The sequence below is a fragment of the Mesocricetus auratus genome, unplaced genomic scaffold (assembly GCF_017639785.1).
Source record: "Mesocricetus auratus isolate SY011 unplaced genomic scaffold, BCM_Maur_2.0 Super-Scaffold_100023, whole genome shotgun sequence".
NCBI lineage: Eukaryota > Metazoa > Chordata > Mammalia > Rodentia > Cricetidae > Mesocricetus > Mesocricetus auratus.
This window is the reverse complement of record NW_024429204.1, coordinates 5,142,606-5,165,636: the sequence shown is the minus strand read 5'-3', so window position 1 is coordinate 5,165,636 and position 23,031 is coordinate 5,142,606. Positions and strand designations below refer to the sequence as shown.

The 23,031-nt window shown below is 39.0% G+C and overlaps 1 protein-coding gene across 49 annotated transcripts in view; it reads right to left on the bottom strand.

Annotated features, from left to right (window-relative positions):
* The window catches only part of Rims2 (regulating synaptic membrane exocytosis 2), a 394,972-nt gene that overhangs the window by 212,966 nt on the left and 158,975 nt on the right, over positions 1–23,031 (bottom strand). For 30 of the 49 annotated variants that reach the window (XM_040730506.1, XM_040730510.1, XM_040730524.1 and 27 more), the window contains 2 exons: positions 14,713–15,638; positions 546–754 (listed from right to left, as the gene is read on the bottom strand). In XM_040730506.1, coding sequence (XP_040586440.1) covers positions 546–754; positions 14,713–15,638 — 1,135 coding nt within the window. Of the gene's footprint in view, positions 1–545; positions 755–878; positions 947–10,367; positions 10,428–14,712; positions 15,639–23,031 lie in introns of all 49 variants that reach the window. The other 19 variants (XM_040730518.1, XM_040730523.1, XM_040730525.1 and 16 more) reach the window with 2 other exon arrangements.

Genomic DNA, 23,031 nt, shown 5'->3' with positions numbered 1-23,031 from the left:
TAAATACCAAAGCGGGTGGCAATGACTCTACTACTGATTAATGCTACATGCTGTGACAACAGAACAGAAGAACTCAGTGACAGTGAAGGGAAAAAAAGAAAAACAACGTCTTCTGTGCAAACAGACGCGATTATCTCCCTTTCGCCTGGGATTCAAACTACCGATTATCTGATTTTTTCATCCCAAGGAAAATATAGGTAGACAGTAAAATAAGCCAATTCAAAAATATTTATTTACTGCTTATAGCATTTCAAAGTTCTCTCGTTCGACTGTACACAAAACATTCCTTTGTTCCCAAGTTTTATTTCCATTCACTTACATTTTGCTATGCTGTCAGTCAAGGGAAACAGCAAGGCAGGCAAAAGGCTTTTTTTTTTTTTTTTTTGGCTTTAGTTGTTTTGTTTTTCTTTTCTGCACCTTAAGAAATGCTACATTGACCCTGGAAATGCCCTGTCCTTCCATTATGTCCTGTTTTCACGAGTGACGGAGAACAAATGAAGGGAGACCGAATGAGCAGGCTGAGGGCAGGGCTGTAGTCTCAGTACCTTATCACTATGGCTATGCTCCTCGTTAAGGGTGGTGCTACTACACGTGTCTACCCCAGAGTCCTTAATCTGAGGCTCAGACCATTCCAAATCCTCTTCCAAAGAGTGGCCACCAAAGTACATCCTTCTCTTTTGTCTCTCAGACCTGGTGTTAGAGTCCGACAGAACTCCCTGCTCACTAGTTTTCCTTTTTCCCTTTTGACTGCCCCCTACAGGTGTGAGACAAAACAAAAGAAGATACAAAGAAAAAGAAAACATGCAAAGGTGTAAATTAAAAAAAGGAAAGCGTGAAATGATAACGGAAATTCAATAGTAAGGCTCCGCATGTCTCACCAAAGACATTGGGGACGTCTCATTGCTATGCCAAGACGTGTGGTCCAACCAGCTGTAATCCATGTCTCCTGGGACAGCCGGCAGACAAGAAAGCAATAAAGGGGACAGTGGGAAAGGACAGACGGAGAAGTTATAAACATTTAAACCGTGGGAGCCTGTCTGCTTTCAAGAACTCTATTTGTAGTACTCATTAGATACCAGGAAAATGCTGATTCCAAATAGAATTCATAAATGCAAAATATAAGGCTTTTGTAGTCCAGACAGACCTACAGAACAAAAGCCCTGCAATAATTCTTTAAAAATAGAATACTTTTGCTACCAATAAGCAAAAGTAGAAACGCAAACTATTGGATAAGCTCATTAAGACAAAGATTGGTCAGCTATGTCTGGTTTGAGCTCATTTATTTTTGCATGCTGGTGTAAAGCCATGAGTTTTTTCTCAAGACTGATGAATGTTTGTAAATGAAACAGTAGCTCAGCAATGGTACTATATTAAATCCAAATAACTGAATATTGTTCCTGGAATGACATATAATAATCTTTATAATGATGAAAACTCCTCAAAATCTTAGGTGGTTAAAAAAATAGTTACACAACAGATTTTCTGTATAAATGATTTAAAAAGTTTCATTCCATTATCTATCAGTAGAAAGAAAAAATGAAATCATAAATTTTACTTATACAACATGACTTACTTAATACTACATTAAAATAACTTATTTTTTGAGAAATTACATTGCTACAGTTTTGATAGGCAATTTACATGCTGGTAACTTATGATAAAAAATCTATTTCCCGATAGTAATGTGATTATTTACTTCTTATTTCCAAAGGGACTTCTTTTCAATCTATGTACATATGTATACACATATTTTAAGTACTATTAGTATCCTCATTCATTTAAAGATATTCACTGAATACCTTCCATTTCTTCTGTATTGTGCTATGCTCTAAGATAAGGGGTAACACAATGAAACACGTTTGCAACAGTGTGAGGAGAGAGAGAGACAACAGATTAGTGTGTCACGGGAGAGAACAAAAGACCAGAAGAAAACACAAACTCACCAAACACCTCTATAGAAACTATTTTTAAGGTGGGAGCCAAAAGACGCGGTTTAGTGGACACGTAAAGAGGTAGACGTACGGAAAAGAAAAGAAAGAACATTCCACTAAGACATAATAACACCATATTGTGAAAAAGAAAATAAAATGGGACAGGGGGGCACGAGCATACCTAAACAAAAGGAATGAAGGAGGACACAATGTCATACAAGACCGGAGATAAATCACAGCACAGCTTACATTCGTAGTTTTACGCCGTATTCAAGGTTACCATTTTCAAACAAGACAAAATCTGACCTAGGCTTTAAAAAGCTGAATATAAATTCTAGAGAGCAGGCTAGAAGGAACAAAAATTGAAACGTGTTTTCCGTAACCTCAGGGAAATATAAAGGTGGGTGTAGCCTACACAAGGTTAAGGACTGTTGCTCACACAAGAAAGAGAGCAGTGAGACTTCTCGGTATCAAGGTTTCTAGTCAAAGCAACTGAGCAAGGAGAAAGACAGTTTCTGAGATGGCAAAACTATGGGAAGAACATTTCGGTGAGAGAAGACATAGTAGTAAATTATTTTATAGATGCTGAGGTGGCATTAGTGTGAGATTCTTATTTCATAATAGCAAAATTGTTTTTCAAAGTACATCTTACACGTTATGAAGCAATGGTTGGCCTGGATCTAGCACTAGAATGGGAGTATCCAGAATAAAGATGTTTAAAGTCCCTAACAGGGCAACATCACAGTCAGAAAGCATGTTAGAAATACATGCACCAGGCACCAACCACTCTAGACCCAGAGAATCAAAAAGAAATTGATGGGGCCTAGTGGTCTATAATAACAAGACTTCCAAGAAATTAGGATCTCACGTACAAGTGTCTAATGCCATGGTGATGTGATTTGTAGTCTACAAGTGTGTTAGGCCACATTCACAGCTTTCCCAAGACACAGACAAACACAGTCCAGAGACTGGAGACAATTCTCTTTAAAGGTTTGTTCATGAAAACACATTAAACTGTCTTAAAATGTATAGGAATAACTTCATACTTCACCCATGAGCCAGAAAGGTGCTCCCTAAACAACTTTATCACACAGATAAACAAGTTAGAACCCAGTAGCACACACTGACAGATGGAGGTGACCACACCATGGTATATTTATATCCTGGCTTGGGACTACTCAAGAGCCTCAGAGTATTTGTATCTTAGAAAACCTGCTTCCTTATAAAAAAGTACTATAGTTCTGTGAGAAATCATCTATATGTTTCTCAATTGAAGGAGATAAATAGTATGAAACCCATAAATGAGTGATTTATATGAAGGTTAGGGAATTCATTCACTTCATAATCTCTCATCTTCCCCTGATTTCAGACCACACAAAGGTCAAAAATGTGGCCCTGTACTCTGTAAATAAAGTAGTTTATTTCTTTAAATCATCTGAAACTAAAGCAAAAATAAAGGGGAGTAAGAAAATCAGATGCCTGGCATTGAATAGCATTTGTAAAGGAGGAAAACTAGTGTCATTTTGAGAATTAAATAAAATAACCATCATCAAGCACATTAAAAAAGGCTTAATTAAGGCAGTGGTGACACACGCATGACTTTAATCACAGCATTCGGGAGACAGAGGCAGGTGGATCTCTGTGAGTTCAAGACCAGCTTAGTCTACAAGAGCTAGTTCCAGGGCAGCCTCCAAAGCCACAGAGAAACCCTGTCTCTTAAATAAATAAAACCAATACAAATAGTATTGTGTAGACATTGGCAGTCACTGCTTAATATTAACTTTTGTATGACTTCAAAGGGTAAAGATAAGGCAATAAAACATCATTTGGTGACGCCATAAAAACACACTCATGGATCTAGAGTTAGAACGGTTAAAAGACACAACGTAACCAGATGGAAAGTTTATAACTGAAATGTAACAAAGCAGATAGATAGGCTCCGCTGCAATGGAGGAGGACAGAGTGATGGCTGAATGCCTTTGAGTGTAGAACAAGACTCAAGTCACTCAATATGGAAAACAGAGACAGACTTAAGAATTACAGGAGATGACCCGAGAGATGCAGCAAAAAAACACTTGTGGAATATTCCTTTACACCGTGTGAATATATATCACTGTGATTAGTTTACTACAGAAGCTGACTGGCCAATAGCTGCACAGGATGAGGTTAGGCGGGAAAGCCAGACTGCGAATGCTGGAAGGAAGAAGGGCATGGAGCTAGACAGTCACCAGCAGATGCAGAGAGAAGCAGGATGGGCATGCCACACAAGAAAATGTACCAAGTCACATGGCAAAGCACAGATAAGAAAGGTGGGCTAATTTAAATGTGAGAGTTAGCTAGTAACAAGCCTAAGCGATTGGTCAAGCATTTGCAATTAATACACACGTCTGTGTAGTTACTAGGGACTGGCGGCTGGGAAAGAAATGTCTGCCTACAGACACTCACTCTCATCAGAGAATGAGAAGAAAACATGAATACATTGAAGAAGTACTTGAAGTCAGAAGCTGAGACTGTCCCCACACTGTAAAAATTTAAGCCTACAGATCCAAAATAGTATGTGTATCTTTAAGTTAGAAGAACACAAAAATCCACACAAAGATACAGCCTAACCAAACTAAAAACTAAATATTATCACACACACACACACAAAAAAATACCTTATAGGAAGGACTAAAAGAATTACACTGAACAACAGCAAACGTTGCATCAGAACTGGGTGGGTTACAAGAGAAAGGCCAGTCTAGAGTCTAATCATCTTTCAAGAATGAAGAGCATTTTCAGACAGAAGAAGGCTATGTGAGTTTGTCACCAGCAGACAGACTCTAAAAGAAGAGCTAAAAGAAGAATGGCTAAGGACAGCGAGACAGGGAAGGACATGGAGCCTGGAAATAGCAAAAGGGAAGCATGGGGAATAAAAACATGGATAAACACAATAGAATTTTGTTCCCCTGAGCCTTCAAAATTATTTAAGACATCTGAAGTGCAAAGTATATAATGCCTAATTTGGGGTTCTCAACACACAAACAAGGAATATTATGGGGGGGGATAACTAAACATAAGAGCAAAAGGTTCCTCTATTTACCTCTAAGTGGTTAGCTGTGCATGCTGGTAGCATGTAAAATGTACACATGAAATATATTACATCATATAGAGCAATCAATAAAAAACTATGAAAAGAAAAAGTATAGAAAAGTAAAAAATGTACAAATAACTCATGGGAATACAATAAAAAGAAATCAGAAACCAAAGGAAGGAAGGAAAGAATGGAGGGAGGGAGGGAGGGAGGGAGGGAGGGAGGGAGGGAGGGAGGGAGGGAGGGAGGGAGGAAGGAAGGGAGGAAGGTAGGAAGGAAGGAAGGGAAGAGTCAATGACAAATAAAAAGAAAGTGAAAACAATAAATCTAATTGCGGACATGGAAATGCCTAACAAAATATACATAGATAAAGTTTATCAAGGAAGAAATAGTCAACAGCCCAGTGTAGTTTTTTTCAGAAACACAGATATTTGAAAATCAATATAATTCATCATTTATAAAAATTAAAGAAGAAAATCAGATGATCCTATCAATTTATCTATGAAAACATAAGAATTCAGAGAATGATCAATAGACAGAAACTTGAGTAACATAAAATCTAAAGGCACTTAACAATGAAAGCTGTCTGCTTTATAAATACAAAAAAATCATCAAAAAGAATGATGGGGGGATAGTAAGGGGGTGTGGGAGGAGGGGAGGGAGAGGGAACTGGGATTGACATGTAAAACAAGCTATTTAAAATTAAAATAAAAAAAAGAAAAGAATGTCATTATTTATGTAGTTCTAAAGATGAAATAACCAAAACATTCTACAATACGTAACAGCTAAACAGAGTGGCACACAGACATCACAGAATGCTATTAACTGAAGGGAAGGGGGCGAGTGGGGGGCGGGGGCAAGTGGGAAAAGCTATCGACATTTACAACGTGTTCAAGTGCTTTAATGCTAAATGGGAAAAGGAATCTCGAATGTCACATAGAGAATGTTTTATGACTGAAATCATATTTATGTGACTTTTTGGGGTCTTCTTAGTGATTGACACAGGTCAGAAAGATGTGGCTAATGTCTCTAGAGAAACAGCATCACATTGATCACTGTAGGACAATCACCGATACCCCAGAATTGTTAATGGGAAATTCTGAAAATAAAATTAAAAAACCGTAAGTTTACATTTCTGTCCTGAGTCATGTGACTCATCGGAGTGTTGTCTTAGTCTGTCCCACCCAAGAAGTCACCATGTAATCTGGCATCCCCATGTTCTGTACTACCTTGTCTGTGGCAAACAAGAGACATCATTATACACATTGCAGAATATGTTAGTATATTTTATTATTAGCTGCTATGATTACTAACTTCTTGTTTTACTAAATTTACGTATTAAACTCTATAAGTGTGCATATAATGATAAATGGTATAATGTAGAGTTAGATACTGCCTGTGGATACAGGAGCCCACTGGTATCTCGGGACATATCCCTGATGTAAAAAAGAGGAAGGCTCTGCAGACACACACAGCTTTACTATCTGTTTCTTTCTTTGGATGCAAGGTGTAGACACGGGAGAAAACTAGCCAAGGGCACATATGCTCTCACTGTTCTGTGCTAACAACTCCCTCCAGATCCACGATTGCCTCAATGGAAAGATAAGCTAAGGTCCGCGGCCTTTTAGACAGCTGTCGTCCTGTTACTGGAAGTGTTGGATGAAAAGGCAGTTCTATCAACAAGCTGGAGGGAGGATCGATGCTTCTGTTTGGAAGTTACATTAAAGCACACCAAATTCCGAATCAGTCTCAATCATTCTGTTAGTGTAAAACAACATCATTAAATAGGATGATCTGGCTATAAGTCATCAAAAGATTCGGATCTTAAAGTAAAACTTTCTTCAATACTAACTAAACCGATTGTATATTTGTACTTTAAACATCAATAGAAAGGTGATTATTTTATCTAGAATGCTAGGAGCTTATTCAAATACTATATCGTTAGTTTTTATTAGGTTAATAAAGGTGTTTAAACTTAAGGCATTCCTTAGCGTCATCAGTTTTTTTTTTTTAATAAATCACAGCATGTTATGGCATGTTTCATGTCTGGGGCCAGAACACAAATGTTCAAGTACTGACGTGACTCCATCGTTCACTAAAGACAGTGGGTCTCCTTTTCTCATATATTTGAAAGGAAATTGATTGCTGTATCTTGCAGATTGTTGAGAGAGGCTGAAATAGGGTAACAATCATAAAGATTCTTCACAAATTATAGGTAATATCAGGGTCGATGGTATTATCATCTTCACTATGAGTAAAAGTAAAAATGTCCTATTTTCCCTCCTAGTCCCCACACTGGTGGTTTATTCTCTCCAATTTCTCGGGATAAATGGTATAATTCCCTAACATATGTTCCGTTAAACACAGGTTCTGTAAAATGCTAAGGGATCATTAATTTGCAGGGTCCCAGGTAAAACAGCACTGGAAAACTGCCAAGTAAGAGTGTTGAATTAGATTCCTTGAGTGCAGAGCTGGGCCCTTCTTTCTCAGACAGCAAAGACACACAACATAGTTTTCACACACTTGTCTGAAACACGGACACCTCTGATGATGTCTCCCAGACACAACCTTTTGAGAATTGATGCTAAAACATCTCTGTAGGGGAATTCCCACATAAACCCATTAATAAATAATTCCCTACAGGAGATACTGTACAAGGTAATGGCTTTCTAACTGTAAACCATGGTATTGCTCCCAGGCTGCTGGAATGTGGGCAGAGGAAAGGCTGTAAGGTGGACTTCCTGTTCCCGTTTCATGGTCTTCCTCTTTCTATGGGACCTGTGATTTGCTCCTGAGGTGTCAGGACATCACTCAACATCATCAAGCTTCTATTCACCTTGCTTGTAGATAATCTGTTTGCTGGCTTACTGTGTAAGTAGCTATAATGGACAGCCCATATGGGAAGGACCTGCAAGCTGCCTTCAGGAATTGTGACCAACACCTAAGGAGAGTGGCACTGCGTTATATGTCATTACAATGGAAGAAATGCTACCAAGAACAATGACAAGCACTTAATGTCAAGAAGTATATTTTGGGGGCGGGAGAGAGGACCCGGCAGTTGAGAGCACTGGCTGCTCTTCCAGAGGATGTGGGTTTGATTCCCAGCACCCACGTGGTGCTCACAACTGTCTGTGACTCCAGTCCAAAGAAGCCATGCCCTTTTCTGGTTTCAGCACCCACCATACATGCATGTGTTGAACAGATATACATGCAGGCAAAAAGCAAACACGCTAAAATCACATTTTAAAAGAAGTTTCATGCCAGGCAATGGTGGCGCACACCTTTACTCCCAGCAGTCAGGAGACAGAGGCAGGCAGTTTTTTGTGAGTTTAAGGCCACCCAGGTCTATAGAGTGAAACTCTGCCTGGAAAAACGGGGGGGGGAAATAAGGGAGTTTTATAATAGACATCTGTGCTTGACTTCACATCTACTTTAAAAACACATGATACAGTGACTTCATGATGCTGCCTAATAAAAGGACAGCATAATTAAGCATATCTATGTAGCTTCAGTATGTTTGAGTCCTATTTATTCGAAAGTCAAAGTCCAGGACGAATACTACAACTGATAAAAGTGCTTAGCATAAAATTATTTGACAACAAAGTTAACACATATGGCAATGAATCTTTGATTTTTTAAAAGTATTTCTCCTTAGTACGTCTTGAGAAAATAGCTACCCAGACATGGAAAAGCCTCATTCTTAAAACTTCCACAAATGGCTTTGAGGCCATGTGGTTTGGAATCCTTTACAGGTATCTCAAGTACCATAAATTACAATTCTCTTCAATTCACTGATACATATTCACTTTTTAGCAGCCTGTGCTTGTGAATATGAATATATTCATTCCACTAAGGACTACGCAAGAGGATAGATTTCACAATTGATAATGACACCTAAACTGGGACAAGTCAACACTTTGTGAATTTGGCTTGCATGCTTAAAAATACTTGCATTCCTCTAAAAGGGGCTTTGTCTCCAAAGAATATAATCTTTCCACCTTTATTAACACTAGTTTTTAAAAAAAGGTTTAGTATATTTTGCTTACATTAAAAAAACTAATAATTAAAACAAGCATTTTGCAATTTATGGCTTAGGAAACTACCATAAGCATGAATTCTTGAATTTGCTAAGCTACTCTTTACTCAATTTTCAGGTAAACCAAAAACAGGCCTTTAACAACCATGTAAAAATCAGCATCATTAAACCCTGGGAAAAAAAAGAAAGCCAGCTCACACTGAGCATGACTGCTTCAAAGGATGTCCTTATGCAGGCAGGGACATGATTAGTGATACACGTGCATAATGAGGTTGGAAACATGCCACATTATGATTAAAATAAATTTATTGAAGCACAGTATCTACAATACTTCAATGAGAAGTCAAACTCCACTCCTAAACCTGACTCTAGGTCTACGTGAGAGCAGCAGCAAGTAACTCTCACAGCTCTAACATGGGAGGTAGCTAGCGTGACAGACAGTGACCATGGTTCTAACAGGTGGAGATATCCTGACAGTGAATGCAAATGCTGTCATTTTAGAAAGAGAACTTAAATATTTGCATAGCTGGGTGTCTGAATAAAGGGTATCGTAGAACAATTCCTTGCAGAATCATGGGATGGCCATGTATTTTCACAGTTAGACTACAGAGTATGCTCACACATATGTATTCACACACATACACAAACACATACAACAAGAGTGTCACAGAAGCACTATCCTTATCTGTGAAACTGTCCAATATTTTCTGCTCTGTTCCACCTTTTTTAATTTAAAGAAAAATTATCAGTTGTGACCACGTCAATAAGGAGAGAGAGAAATAAGGGAGGTGGGGATTGAGGGCACAGATTCCGTTCCATAAAGGGTGGTTGGCAGCATCTAAGCATATTTGTGGCTGTCATAAGTGGACTGGAATGTTATTGGCACCTAGGGGGCAGAGGCTAGAGATACTATGAAACGCACTACATTGCATAAGGAAATATTTTTAAAAAAAACACACACACATAATTGTCTAGGCCCAACTATCAATGGTGATAATTAAAGACGAAAATAAAAATAACAAAGCAAAAAATGCATTATAAAGTTTATGAAAAACATTGCAAACTTTGAGAATAACATTAAAAGCTAAATCCAGAGACACTATGGCATCAGCATTTAAGGATGTATCTCAATCACTTTGTGATTGCCTAGATGAACACAAATAGGGTAGATGATCAAATCAACATACCACACTAAACTAATAAATGAGTGCTGTGAGACAAATGGTGTATGGGGGGAATCGATGTATAGAATCAATGACTCCTAAGACGTCTATTTATCTAGTAATTTCATTCTTAATTTCTTGAGGTGAGAAAGAATGCTATTTACCTCTACTTTCTCGACTGGGTCCAATCCAACACCTTCTAAATAATAGGCACGGAAAAAGTTCTTGGCAGAAAAATGAGAAATAGATGCTTTACATTTATTGAGGCATTGAATTATATCTCAAAAGTACACCTCACCAATTAAAAAACATTGTATCCTTCTTAAACAGCAGTGAAGAGGCTTAACACAGGGCAGATCCTGGAAGAGGTGAAATCAACAAAATCCACATAACCACAATTACATTTTCATTCAAAATGCTGGAGAATCACCTTGTAGAATTCTTGACGACTACAGAACATGAAATAAAGCAATCTAAAAGCGATCAGATAAATACTTATCATTTGCGTGTGTTTGGACAGTTTTGTCTGATTTCTTCAATAACCAAATTACAAAAAAAGCTATTATTCTTATCCACAGATTTATAGATAAGGACTTAAACCTAAGTGTTTTAGATTCATTTATTTTCTTTTATTTAATGTACATGGTTGTCTTGCCTGAACAGACATGTATGTGCACCATGTGTGTGCCAGGTTGCAGTAGAGGCCAGAAGACGGCATCAGATGACCTAGAACTGGATTTACAAATGGCTGTGAGTCACATCACCACATGGTGATGAAAACTGACTCAGGTCCTCTCCAAGAACTGCTAAGCATCTCTCCAGCCCCAGCCCAGAATGTTCTGAAAAGCAGAACAAGACTATGTACTCACTGACTAACACACCCAAGATTGAACCTTAGACTGAGTAATGGGTGTATTTTCTCTTAAACATCCCTTTTTCTTTAAAATAATAAAAAATCACTGACTGGCTATAATTATTCACATCACCTAACGAAATAAGATGAGCAAAATGACACTGAGTCGAAATATGAATGAAATTCTATGTATTACAATAGTGTAGTCTAACCTAAGTAGTGAATTAATGTTGAAAGAATCTATGTATTAATAAAGTCTAGGAGGAAAATGAAAAAAGACCAGCCAAAAGGAAAGCAAATTTAAAAGAAAATCAAAATCAATGAATCTTTATCATGAAAACAGAAAGAAATATCTTCTATGTAATAGATACTCACATACTAAGGCTTTCAAGAAGCTTTCTGCAATGATAGAGGTTACACTACATATACATTATTAGATTACAAATTTTTAAATTATACTACTTGGCCCAAATTTGCTTTGCAAAGATCTGCGAGTTGATATGTTTAAAAAATGAGGAGAAACAGAAAAAAAAAGCAATGAAGAAACTAGCTACAATGTAAAACACACTTTCTGGAATTACTCAGGCGAGGGTGACAAAACAAAAGGATGATTATCTTTTAAAATGGCACTGATTCTCATCAGAATGACATCTCCACAAAAAATGTCTAAGAAAAAAGTGTGTTCAGAGGCTGCTAATAAAATTCTTCTAATTATTAAGGGGAAATGTCATGCACTAGTTGAACACCAAGCAAGACCATGAACTACAATGTTGGATTATGTTCGTAAATTGCTTACTTCTACATCTGATACTTTCTGAAACATAAAATGGTTATCATAATGATGTAACATTAAGATAGGATACAAGCATCTTCCCAGAAATTTCTAGTCTCAACAGCTACCATTCCTTATTACTGCTCTAATATAGAAGAACTATCCAACAGGAAAATTACAGTTTATAGTCTTCCACCAAACTTGAGAGTGTGATTGTGCCTGTGAAGTGCCTGTTAGCAGAAACTGCACTTTGTAAAACAAATTACTATGTAGGGGATAAGTAGGACCCTGGACTAGAGTAGGTCCTAGGACTCAAGTTAGAAGAGAGCACAGATGTGAGTGATACGAAGTTTCTTCCTATACTAGATGCCTGTTGAACCTGTGCTTTAACAGTGTCGTGAATGAGTTTAACAAACACATAGGTAATTTATGGGAGATTTTAATGTCCTTCCTTCAGAACTTAGGACAAAGAGCACTACAATGCCATCACACGGAAATCTTCCGGGCATCACAGTGAGGCATCTCTGTCACTTTTGTTAAGATAGATTCTTGGTCGGGAAACGGAGGCATTATTTTAGCAAAGGATGAGCAAATTATCAACCAGACAGGATAGAAACCAAACCACCAAGAATAACTGTTAGCTTTTGATATATTAGCATCAAAATATATACCCTACCAAATGTGGAAAATTGTTATTAGTAAATATACTTAAAGACCGTTTCTTAAGGAAATAAAATTTCTACATATTCCTTAATAAAACTGATGGAGACCTACAGTTTCTTTCAGAAGTTGCATTTCTATTAACTCAATTTTCTCATAGCTCACAATTTTAAGTAAAAATTATGAAATAAGATTGTAACTTAGTTTTTAATGGCACATGCATTTCCCAATGACCTCTTTTCTACAATAGTGCTTTTAGATATTATTATTAGTGATGCTTTAGTATACTACATTAAATCCACTGGTCTAGCAATCATTTTTACTTTGTTAGTAGCTGGCCAAGGGACTTTTCCCTCACACTTCTTAGCTATTGTTCTGTAGCTGCTAGCGTTATAAAATAGGGCACGGTAAGAACCCAATTGAAACCATGACTATTACTAACTTCACGACACTGTTTGGTACATTTCATTACAGTATTTAGTCTTCCTAAATAGTAATAGGAAAGAACCTCTCTTCTTATCTTCCTTTGTTAGGAGGAAAAATTTACCACATTTCCAGCAAGTACCACCATGTCTTGATAATTATTTTTAATTACATTGTCTGACTTTTAGTTTTAGATAAGAACTACTTTTGATTTGTATTTTCTAACCAATTATTTATGCTACAGTATACAATCATTATATTAATTTTCTACGACTTCATGGATTCCTCTGCTTATTAGTGTTGATTCTTCTTAAAAAACGAAAAGGACTATCTACTAAATATTATGACAGAACTGAGAAGGAGAACCAGAAGCTAACATGAGGAACTCATGTTAGATATTCACCAATCTCCTATACTTGACCATATGTCAAAATAAATTCCAGGAAAAAAAGTTAATGGTTAAAAATAATTTAAAGGAGAACATACAAATCTAATTATTTAGCAGATTTGGAGATGACTAAAGAATGTCTAAGGATGGGCATGATGTAAAAAATGTCAACAAAGAAAACTCAACTGTAGCTGTATCCCCAAATGATCAAAGGAGATTAATAGACAAACATCCAAACAGGAAACAACTTTGACAAACAGATAATTAGACACAAACCCCAGTATCCAAAACAACTCTAACAAAGTGATGAGAGGAAACTGGTGGATTGCAGAAGGAAGTGGACAAGAGTAAGAGGGCGAAGAGATGGCTCACCACAGTAAAATTATAAGATTCAGATAACGGGATACGGTACTCGGTGGCCGATTCAGTGGACAGAAATGTGGTGCTATGAAATGAGAAGCCCAAGCACATGTGAAAATAACACAGGGGGTGCTAAGAACCTTTCTGGAAAGCATCTCTAAATATCAATTAAAGCTATAAAACCCAAAATACACACATGCACGCACGCACACACACACTCACACGCATTCACGCACACACTCAGACAAGTAGCAAAAAAATCTACATAAAGAAGACCATGACGATATCATTTATATGGCATTTAGAAGAGATGTCTATTCCTTAAATAAATAAATAAATATTTAGTGCATGATATATCCATGTGATAGAACAAAGTGCACTCACTTAAATTTCTAAAGCATATGAAATGACTTGAAAATAAAATTATATACGAATTGAAAAAGATATGATGTTATTTACAGTGTGATACTCAATTTACCAATCTGAAAACTCAACATTCAGAGTAAAAGGTCTAAAACCTAAGTGTAACAGCCGTTCTCTTTTAGGAAGGGAATATGGTGGCATTTCATTCTTTTGTTTTGTTTTGGTTTTGGTTTTTTGAGACAGGGTTTCTCTGTAGCTTTGGAGCCTGTCCTGGAACTCGCTCTGTAGGCCAGGCTGGCCTCGAACTCACAGAGATCCGCCTGCCTCTGCCTCCCGAGTGCTGGGATTAAAAGCCTGCGCCACCAACGCCCGGCTGCATTTCATTCTTTAAAATACCTTGTACAATGCTTCGAGTATTCTATCGTAAAAACATTCCTGCTTTTATAAAGAAATTCAAACTGCTACTTCTCAAACTAGAACTAATAAATTCATGTGTGCCATCTAATAATCCAAGGAAGCCTTCGGAAATCAAGAAAGCTTTTTTTTAACGGCTTTTTGAATGCAAGGATAGCGAGGCACTCTATTCTATAGTGTGGGATGTCACACATGGCCAGCACCGTAAGATGCTTCAGTGCAGGTGGCAATGGGGCCCATGTCAGGCTTGCAGGGTGGGTGTGCGGCAGAGCTTACCTTTCTCGCTGACACTCTCGCTCTCAATCTCAACATCGTCACAACTCGTGTACTCGGGCGTGGACGCCAGTTCCTCCTCGGAGCTGCTCAGGGAAACCTGGCGCATTTTACCTCCTTTCTTGGACTTGTGAGGCTTCGGCGGCGGGGGCCTCACGGACTCGGACTGGTCGGAGCTCAGGGAGTCGTTCCTGAGCATGGTTTCCATCTTCTCCCGTTTGCTCTTGCGCACGGCCGAGCCGGGGTCTAAGTGGTGCTGTTTGCGCACGGGGTCCGCGCGCCGGGCGTCCAGTCTGTCCCCGGGTACGGGGCTCCTGCGCGGGGTCGGGGGGCTGTGACCCGCGGCCCTGGGAGGGTACGGGCTTGGCCCCGGGGCCTCTCGAGTTCTCTCCATGGAGTAGGACCGCTGGCTCTCCATCGCTGCCCTCCGCTCCGACGCCGACCTCTGCCGGGATGGCCGCTCCATCCTCAGCAGAGGAAGCCTGGAGTCCTCCAGCTCGGCGTTGGCCAAGGACACGTCGCTGTGCCTCCTCTCGTGCCGCGCTCGGGACACCTCGGCGTGGATCCGCATTTGCTCTTCGTAGGGCTGCGGCTTGACCGGGTACCGGGCCAAGTTGGGATCGCTCCGGTAGCGGGCCTGGTACTCCTCCTCCCGCCTCTGCCTTTCATAGTCCTCCCTGCTCTCCGCGTCCTCGTCGTCCACCATATACTCTTTGGAGTGTCTGTGGCCTCTCCTGCTAGGATCCCTGTAACTTAAGTGCTCCGGTTCTTCGTAGAACTGGGGCTCACGCTGAGGCCGTCGGTCTGCATAGTCTGACGGAGACCTCGGCATTGTGCTATCCGAAGGGACATACTGCGAATACTCCTCTCTCTCTTCACTCCGGTCGTATGCGCGGTTTTGATCCCTGGACAATGATGGACTTCTTTTCCTAGAAACCAAAGAAAAAGACTATGAGATGACATCTAAGCGAGTTTACACTTCACTGATTCATCCCCAGGTGGATGGGTACACTTGGGTACGTGGATGGGTACACTTGGGTCCATCGTTTTCTCTTTCTTCTTGCGAAAGATATAGCTTAAAAATACTACAATATTGGCCTATACGACACCGTGTGTGTATGCGTGTCTGTGTGTGCACACACGTGTCATGCAAGTACATGCTATAGAACACTCACTTTACTTTGGGCATTGTTTTTATACAAATGACTAAGGGGAAAAAACCTGGTATGATAAGCGTATGTCACACTGTAGCCACTGGGTCTGCAATGCTTAGTTATACTTATTACACCTAATCTTGGAGAGTCCGTATTTTCACAAAAAGAGGCATGATTTATACACTTTGACTGAGATTATTTCAACAAGCAGAAATTATTGGGTAAGTGCTGATGTTGCACACTGAATTATCAATAAGGAACACATAAATGAATGCAACATTTTTATTCCCAATTATAAGACGCAGAATGGTCACCAAAGCTTCATCAAGTTAATCTGTTTAAATGAAAGCTTGAAGTATTAAGGATTTCTGGTAGAATATTAACAAATTATGCTTAGTGTTACAAAAGTATTAAAAAGACAACATGAAAGTTTTGAAAATAGGTAGAGAGTAAATAGTCTTCTTAATAGAGGATTCTAACTACAAACAAGAAAATTTACCTCCCTTTATAGAATTCAGTTCCAGAAGAAAGATCATTAACATACAGTCCCTGGCTAAAGCATCTGAGTGTGGTTTTATAATTATTCTATAGGAAACATAAACTCAGTATTAAAGTAGCAATCACTCTGTTGAAGACTATGAAACGTGCCTTAAGCACCTATGGTACGCATGTTCACTTCCACTGGACTTAGTAAAGTGGAATAGTGGTTAAAATCCGAAATTGGGAGGATTATTGATACCGTTCCTTAAAATAAAAACTTGAAGTACGGTATACTTTAGTATATTAAAACACTACCAAAATCCAGGTGACATTCCACTGTAACATTCTTGAAAATAATCTATTATCAGTTACTCTGACATATTAATTTTGTGACAAGCAAATATCTACCAAGTACATCATGAATCATTTCATACACACTGTCTCTTAAATTCTTTTTTGGTTTTTCGAGACAGGGTTTCTCTGTATTGCTTTGGAGACTGTCCTAGGACTCACTCTGTAGAACAGGCTGGTCTCAAAATCAGAGATCCTCCTGCCTCTGCCTCCCGAGTGCTGGGATTAAAGGTGTGCATCACCAACGCCTGCCCTGTTGCTTAAATTTTAAAACATCTACGCTCTAAGAAACGACTGCATTTCAAGAATGAAAGAAACTCCATTACAATTCAAATGTCTATTCTGTATATTGGTGTCCAGCCTGCATAATATCTTATAAAATAAACTTTAGTCTTTGTGATTTTCTGGGGGGGGGGGAATTACAAGCAAAATAAATGATAATGTGTACATTTCTCTAAAAGGATAAAAAAGTATTTAATAATATTCAACCCATAAGTCATAATTCAAAGCAATTCTCCTAGGAAGTCCTGAATAGTCATTCAAAGATTCTGAGGAACTGAGAGTCACAAGTCAAAGGTACACCTTTTTGCTAACAGAATATATGGGACACTAGACAGTACCATAAAGTTTTCTCTTTTGCATTCTGTTTATTCCTGATATAACAATACCAGCACACACTTAAATTCCCTTTATTTCTACTCTGCTACTTCTCTTTATTAAACCTATATGGTTAAGTCCTTTTTCTCTTTGACCATATTAAACAGGAACCCATTAATAGAAAAAACACTTGGAAGATCCTGCATCTAACTATCTTACTATGTAGCATTTCTGTCATTGCTTAGATTTTCTAGTCAGGTAGACTAACGTTCCAGTCTGTTTCTAAATAATCTGTTTCTATAGTGCACCAGATGTTCTATTATAAATGTATATCTGACTATGCAAAATAATTTGAGTAAGAAAACATATCAACTATTATAAAACTTCATGTCTACAAAATCATGTTGATTAATGAGAAAATCCCACCAAAATAACTTTTTCTAAATTTAAGTTACTTTTCTAATATTCCAGAGACAATTTCAGTTTATATATTGCATGTGAATTTCTTCCTAGTGTCATTATAATTCCCCTCGACTTTCTTAAATGGTTTGTGTGTTAACGATACCACTGTAATACTGACTATATTTACCAATTAATGCCAAATCTCTGAAAATAGAGCAGTAGACATTTGAAAACATGTAAAAGGACAATGAGAGAACACATGAAAAGATGAGCCTTAATGTTTGTATATTTCTGACTCCTAACTAATGATATATGAAACTTAAGAATGTCAGTGACATGTCATTCTGTATGTCTGAAATTTATATTAATACAATTTAGCACTACATACCTACTCCAATAAATATCTTATTGGTAAAGATTATTTAAGGACAACCATTTTATAAATAAAATATATTGAATAACATTTTAAAAAATCAGAAAAGAAACCACTACCTTTTTACATTTAATAACTGTCATTTTAAAAAAATGAAAAACTATAGTGGTGACATTCCAAGACTCAAAATCTGAAACGACACCTCCATCTTTTTAAACATTTTGTGAAACATGTATATTGCAAAGATGACTACTTCATGAATACAAGTATATAATGCTAACTACACAGTTTAGATTAAGCATTGCAAAGTCAAAATTCAAAGCTCTTAAGCTATAGTACATCATGAATTTAACCCAATCTATGATCGTGTGTAACATGCAATATATACGTCCCATGCCTATAATTCCTTTTCTAAGAGCTTAACAAATCAATTTATATTTGTAAAAAGCACGAAAAAATTTTTACACGTCACAATGAATATTTAGCATTTTTATTTTTACCTTTGTTCAACCAATGCACATCTGTCGGGAAAGAGGCCTCACGCTGATGGAAACACATCAACATTACGCCAGGCACTGCTCTCTCTTAATCCTTCTAACCCTCGCAGAATCATAGGAGCCATCCTTAATCAGATGGTTTGAAGGGCTCTTGGCTTGCAATCATTTTAGCACAAAACTCCAGCCTTCACTCGAGGAGGACGTGAAGACGCTTGCGTGGTGGGCATATTAATGAAAGTCTGTTTCAATGCTGTCACTGTGCGACTGTGTATAGCTACAGGTCAAGTAAGAATGCCCTCTAAGAAGGATTACGGTACTTAGCTGATTACTGCCTCCCAATACCCAACCACACACAATCCGGATCCAAGGCATTTCTGGTCACTATACTTAAAACTGGCAGCTTTACAAATGTATGAACCACTTTCCCTTACATGAATCACACTCCCTTTAAAATGATAGAATTATTTTCAATATTTAATTAAGTTTTTCAATTTAAAGAAAATGTCCACCCCCCAAAAAAAATGTAAAAATGAAGTTTAAAGGAAAGTCATTAGGAAAAAGAAAAAAACAGTGCTCTGCAAACTAAGAACTTGCTGAACACTGAGTATAAATCCAATTTTGATCATTTAATTTATAATCTAAACATCTCCATCTCATTGCCTAAAATCGTTTACCCTCTGAAAATAAAGACAAAAACAGTTTGCTTGCAGTCAATTAGCTAAAAGTTAACGTTATACTTTTGAAAAATTGCACATAAATCATTTCAAATAGCTTGTATTTATCTATCTATCTATTTATTTGGTTTTTTTAGACAGGTTTTCTCTGTATTGTTTTAGAAGCTGTCCTGGAACTCACTCTGTAGACCAGGCTGGCCTTGAACTCACAGAGATCCTCCTGCCTCTGCCTCCCGAGTGCTGGGATTAAAGGCGTGCACCACCACAGGCCAGCTCCAAAGAACTTCTATAATATACAAACAGGCAAAGTTTGAGGTATGAGCAAAGAGACGGGAGTTATGTTAATCAACAGTCTCCCAGTCATCGGGTTTAGAAACAGTCTAGGAATCTGTGGTAGCACAAGTCAATCATTTGTGCATTATTCCCCTACAGTGTTTTCTTCTAGAATTAGGTTAGGTCTTAGAAGCATTGAGGGAGGGTAAATAGAGATAATAGAGAGGCTCTCTTTTTCTCTTGTTTTGGTTTTGTTTGTTTTGGTTTCTGTGGCAGGGTATCTCTACATAATCCTGGAGGTCCTGGAACTCAGTGTGGATACCAAGCTGAACTCACAGAGATCATCCTGCCTCTGCCTCCCTAGTGCTGGAATTAAGTGTGTGCCACCACACCTGGCAACAGTAACTTTTTAAAGACCTGTAAGATGCCTAATAAAGACCTGTAGAATCTTCCAAAACAAAGGAATAAAAAAAATCAAGATAATTATTTTCCAAGAGGATGTTAACTAGTGAGAAAACACAGCCAGATGGACTCAACAGTTCACATCAAATAAAACAGCTAGTTTCCTCAAAGCGTCTTCCAAATTTCGAAGCCTAGAAAATGTCACTAGCATCCCAATTGCTAGATAGATGTCAAAGCTTCCTCCTCCTGGCTATTCCTTCCACCCGCCTTTCTCAATCTCTTCTTTAGGCAAAGTCAGGTAGGGCTTCACTGTGTCGCCTGGGCTGGCTTAACTTCCCACCCTGATTATACCACGCTAAGACACAGAGCGCTGGGCTTACAGCAGCCCTGGCTTAGAGGCAATCTTCAAGTCTTCGCTAAGCTCTGGTTTCTCAAGGAGGCCGAGCCTGACCACCCAATTACACATGTCAACAGTGTCGCCCGGGCAGGTGGTCCCAGCTAAACTGCCTGTTTTCATGTCTTTAGCCACTTAAGCCATCTAACTATGACATTTAAAAAAGATTGGTCACACGAATTATCTGAAACAGCCTGGCATTTAACAGGAGGACAGTCACTGGGAAGGGAGAAAGAAAGTACAAAAAATGATTCCCTATCACGCGCATTTGGTGTCCACAATGTTCTCTCGAGCTGGTGGTTTTCCCATTCAGTAGCATGAAAGCCTCATGCTTGGCCTATGAGATTTGTGCACAAGTTTTCTGCGCGGTAAACTGGGGGTACCCTTATGTATTTGCTTCTTTTCTCTCGCCGCCTTCGGAATTGCCTATCACTCACGGGTGGCTATAGGGTTAAGCTGATTTATCAAAAGAACTAAGTGTGAGAGGAGGGGGGACACATACAGTTTTAATTTCCAAAGCCTGCACCTCCCCAAGCGGCTTGGAATGTCGCCCCCCTCTCCCCACCCCAAGCTGCACAGCACAGACTCCAAGTGCACTTCTGGGGTCAGAACACACTAGAGGCTGGGAGGGAAATTCTGTGAATGGGGTTTTCAGAATTCAATATTCGATGCAACGGCACCAGGCAAACAATGAGGGGTTCCAGGCTTTGCTTAGCGCTTCCCCTGAGACTTAAGAGAAAAACAACACAAAACAACTAAGAGTGGCTATCAGCAGATTCCGTAACTGAGTGTGTGTGAAGCTTTCCTAGATTTTTAAATTATACAGAAAGGCTATCAGCAGATTCCATAACTGAGTCTGTGTGAAGCTTTCCTAGATTTTTAAATTACACAGAAACCTCTCTTACATCACTTCAGAAATTGGAATTGTTCATGCTCTGTTTCCCTACACAAAGAACGTGAAACATAAAAGCAGAAAACAAGGAAGGTGGAAATGGAGCATCAGAAGAAAATTCAGAGGCGGCCAGAGAAGCCAGGGTCAAGCAAGCACATTCAGTGTTGATATTCTGTAGGCGGCTTAGCAGATGTCTCTGATCAAAGCATGGTGACGACACATGAACAAACTTAGGGTAAGGAAGATGAGGTCTATTATTCCAATGATCCAAACAAGACATTTCAAATGCAAAGTCAGGCAGAAGAATGGAATGAATACTCTGGTCAAATACACAGAACCTGACACAAACAAGGGAGGAAAAACTAACAGTGGTTACACGTCTCCCTTAAAGAACCACGTGGGAAAATAAAACCTTCTTAGAAAACTGTATGCACTGTAGATCCTGAAGAAGTTAGTCTTAGAAGGCAGTCGTGTGTCTTCAGTAATAAGGCTTGTCAACATGAGCGCTGTGTCGCCCTAGAAGACTAAGTCTGTAGCAGGTATCAGTGCGGTGAGTTCACACGCATGATAAAGAGCATCATGGACTGTTTGTATTTTTACCGCGCGGCTGTAACCATGGTGGCGATACTGAAAGCAGTTCAGACAAACCCGAACAAGTGACTAGGCGACAGACACCCTATTTGTACAGCTATAACACCGTCTGTAAAGATAATTCGCAGTGTCCCGTGTGGATTATGATGTCCTGGCTCCGTGACTAAGGGTAATAAGAGAATGAAAAGACAGACACACAAACAGAGAAGACAGGATCATGGGATGCTCTCTAAACACCACCACCACCACCTGGAACCTCAACCTTGTTATCACCTACCCTGCCAGGAGAGGGGTCAGCTAATCTCAATAGGAGGCTCTGCAGGCAGGCAACCTCAGGCTGTGAGCACACAGTAGATGGTTGCTCATCTGCGTACATGCTGATGAGTTGTGCATAAAAACTCCAGCTCCCAAGGAAAGCTTTGCCGTTTCTCTTGAGTGTGTCCATGGAGGTAATGGTTTTGACATTGTCCCAATGGGTCAGTCGGAAGCATTCAGGAACCCTAGCAAGGCCATGCCCAGGACGAAACGCACACCCACTCAGGATTTGGTTACTCGGGGCTTCCCAAACTTCGTACAAGAACTCTGCTTCGTACAAGAACTCTCCAGGTCAATGGCCTCCCAAGTAGCTCAGTAGACAAGTTTCAGAAATCTCAACAACAGTTGCGCTATTCAGAGAATGAGCATACAGAGGGGAGACCTTCCCTAGAACTCATAAAATTAACAACCTAAAATTAGGAACATAATTTTCTTAGAATTTGACGTATTTTCAACTGATAAAAAATAAACAACACTCAGAAAAGCAAATGCTACACATTCTCTCTCTCTCTCTCTCTCTCGTGTGTGTGTGTGTGTGTGTGTGTGTGTGTGTGTGTGTGTGTGTGTGTTATGAAACTAAAAAGGGCCGTGAGACGAAAGGGAGAAAACCATTCTTGAAGCTATTCTCTAAATGCTAAACTACATAAGATACAATACATATTAACAAATACTAAAAACTGCATGACAGTAATGACAAAAAATAAAAACAACTGAGTGTGATTCTATGCAAATGATAGGAAGCATCACAAATTACCAGTGTTGTGTCTGTGGGTTAACAGCTCGGCCCGTGAAGGGCTTGTGGCGTAAGCGTGAGCACCTGAGCGTGATCTATTGCACCAGCTGAAGAGCCAGACTCGGTGGTGCCCACCTACAACCCCAGCTCTGCTGAGGGAGAGAAAGGGACCAGGGGAGCTTGCTGGCCACCAA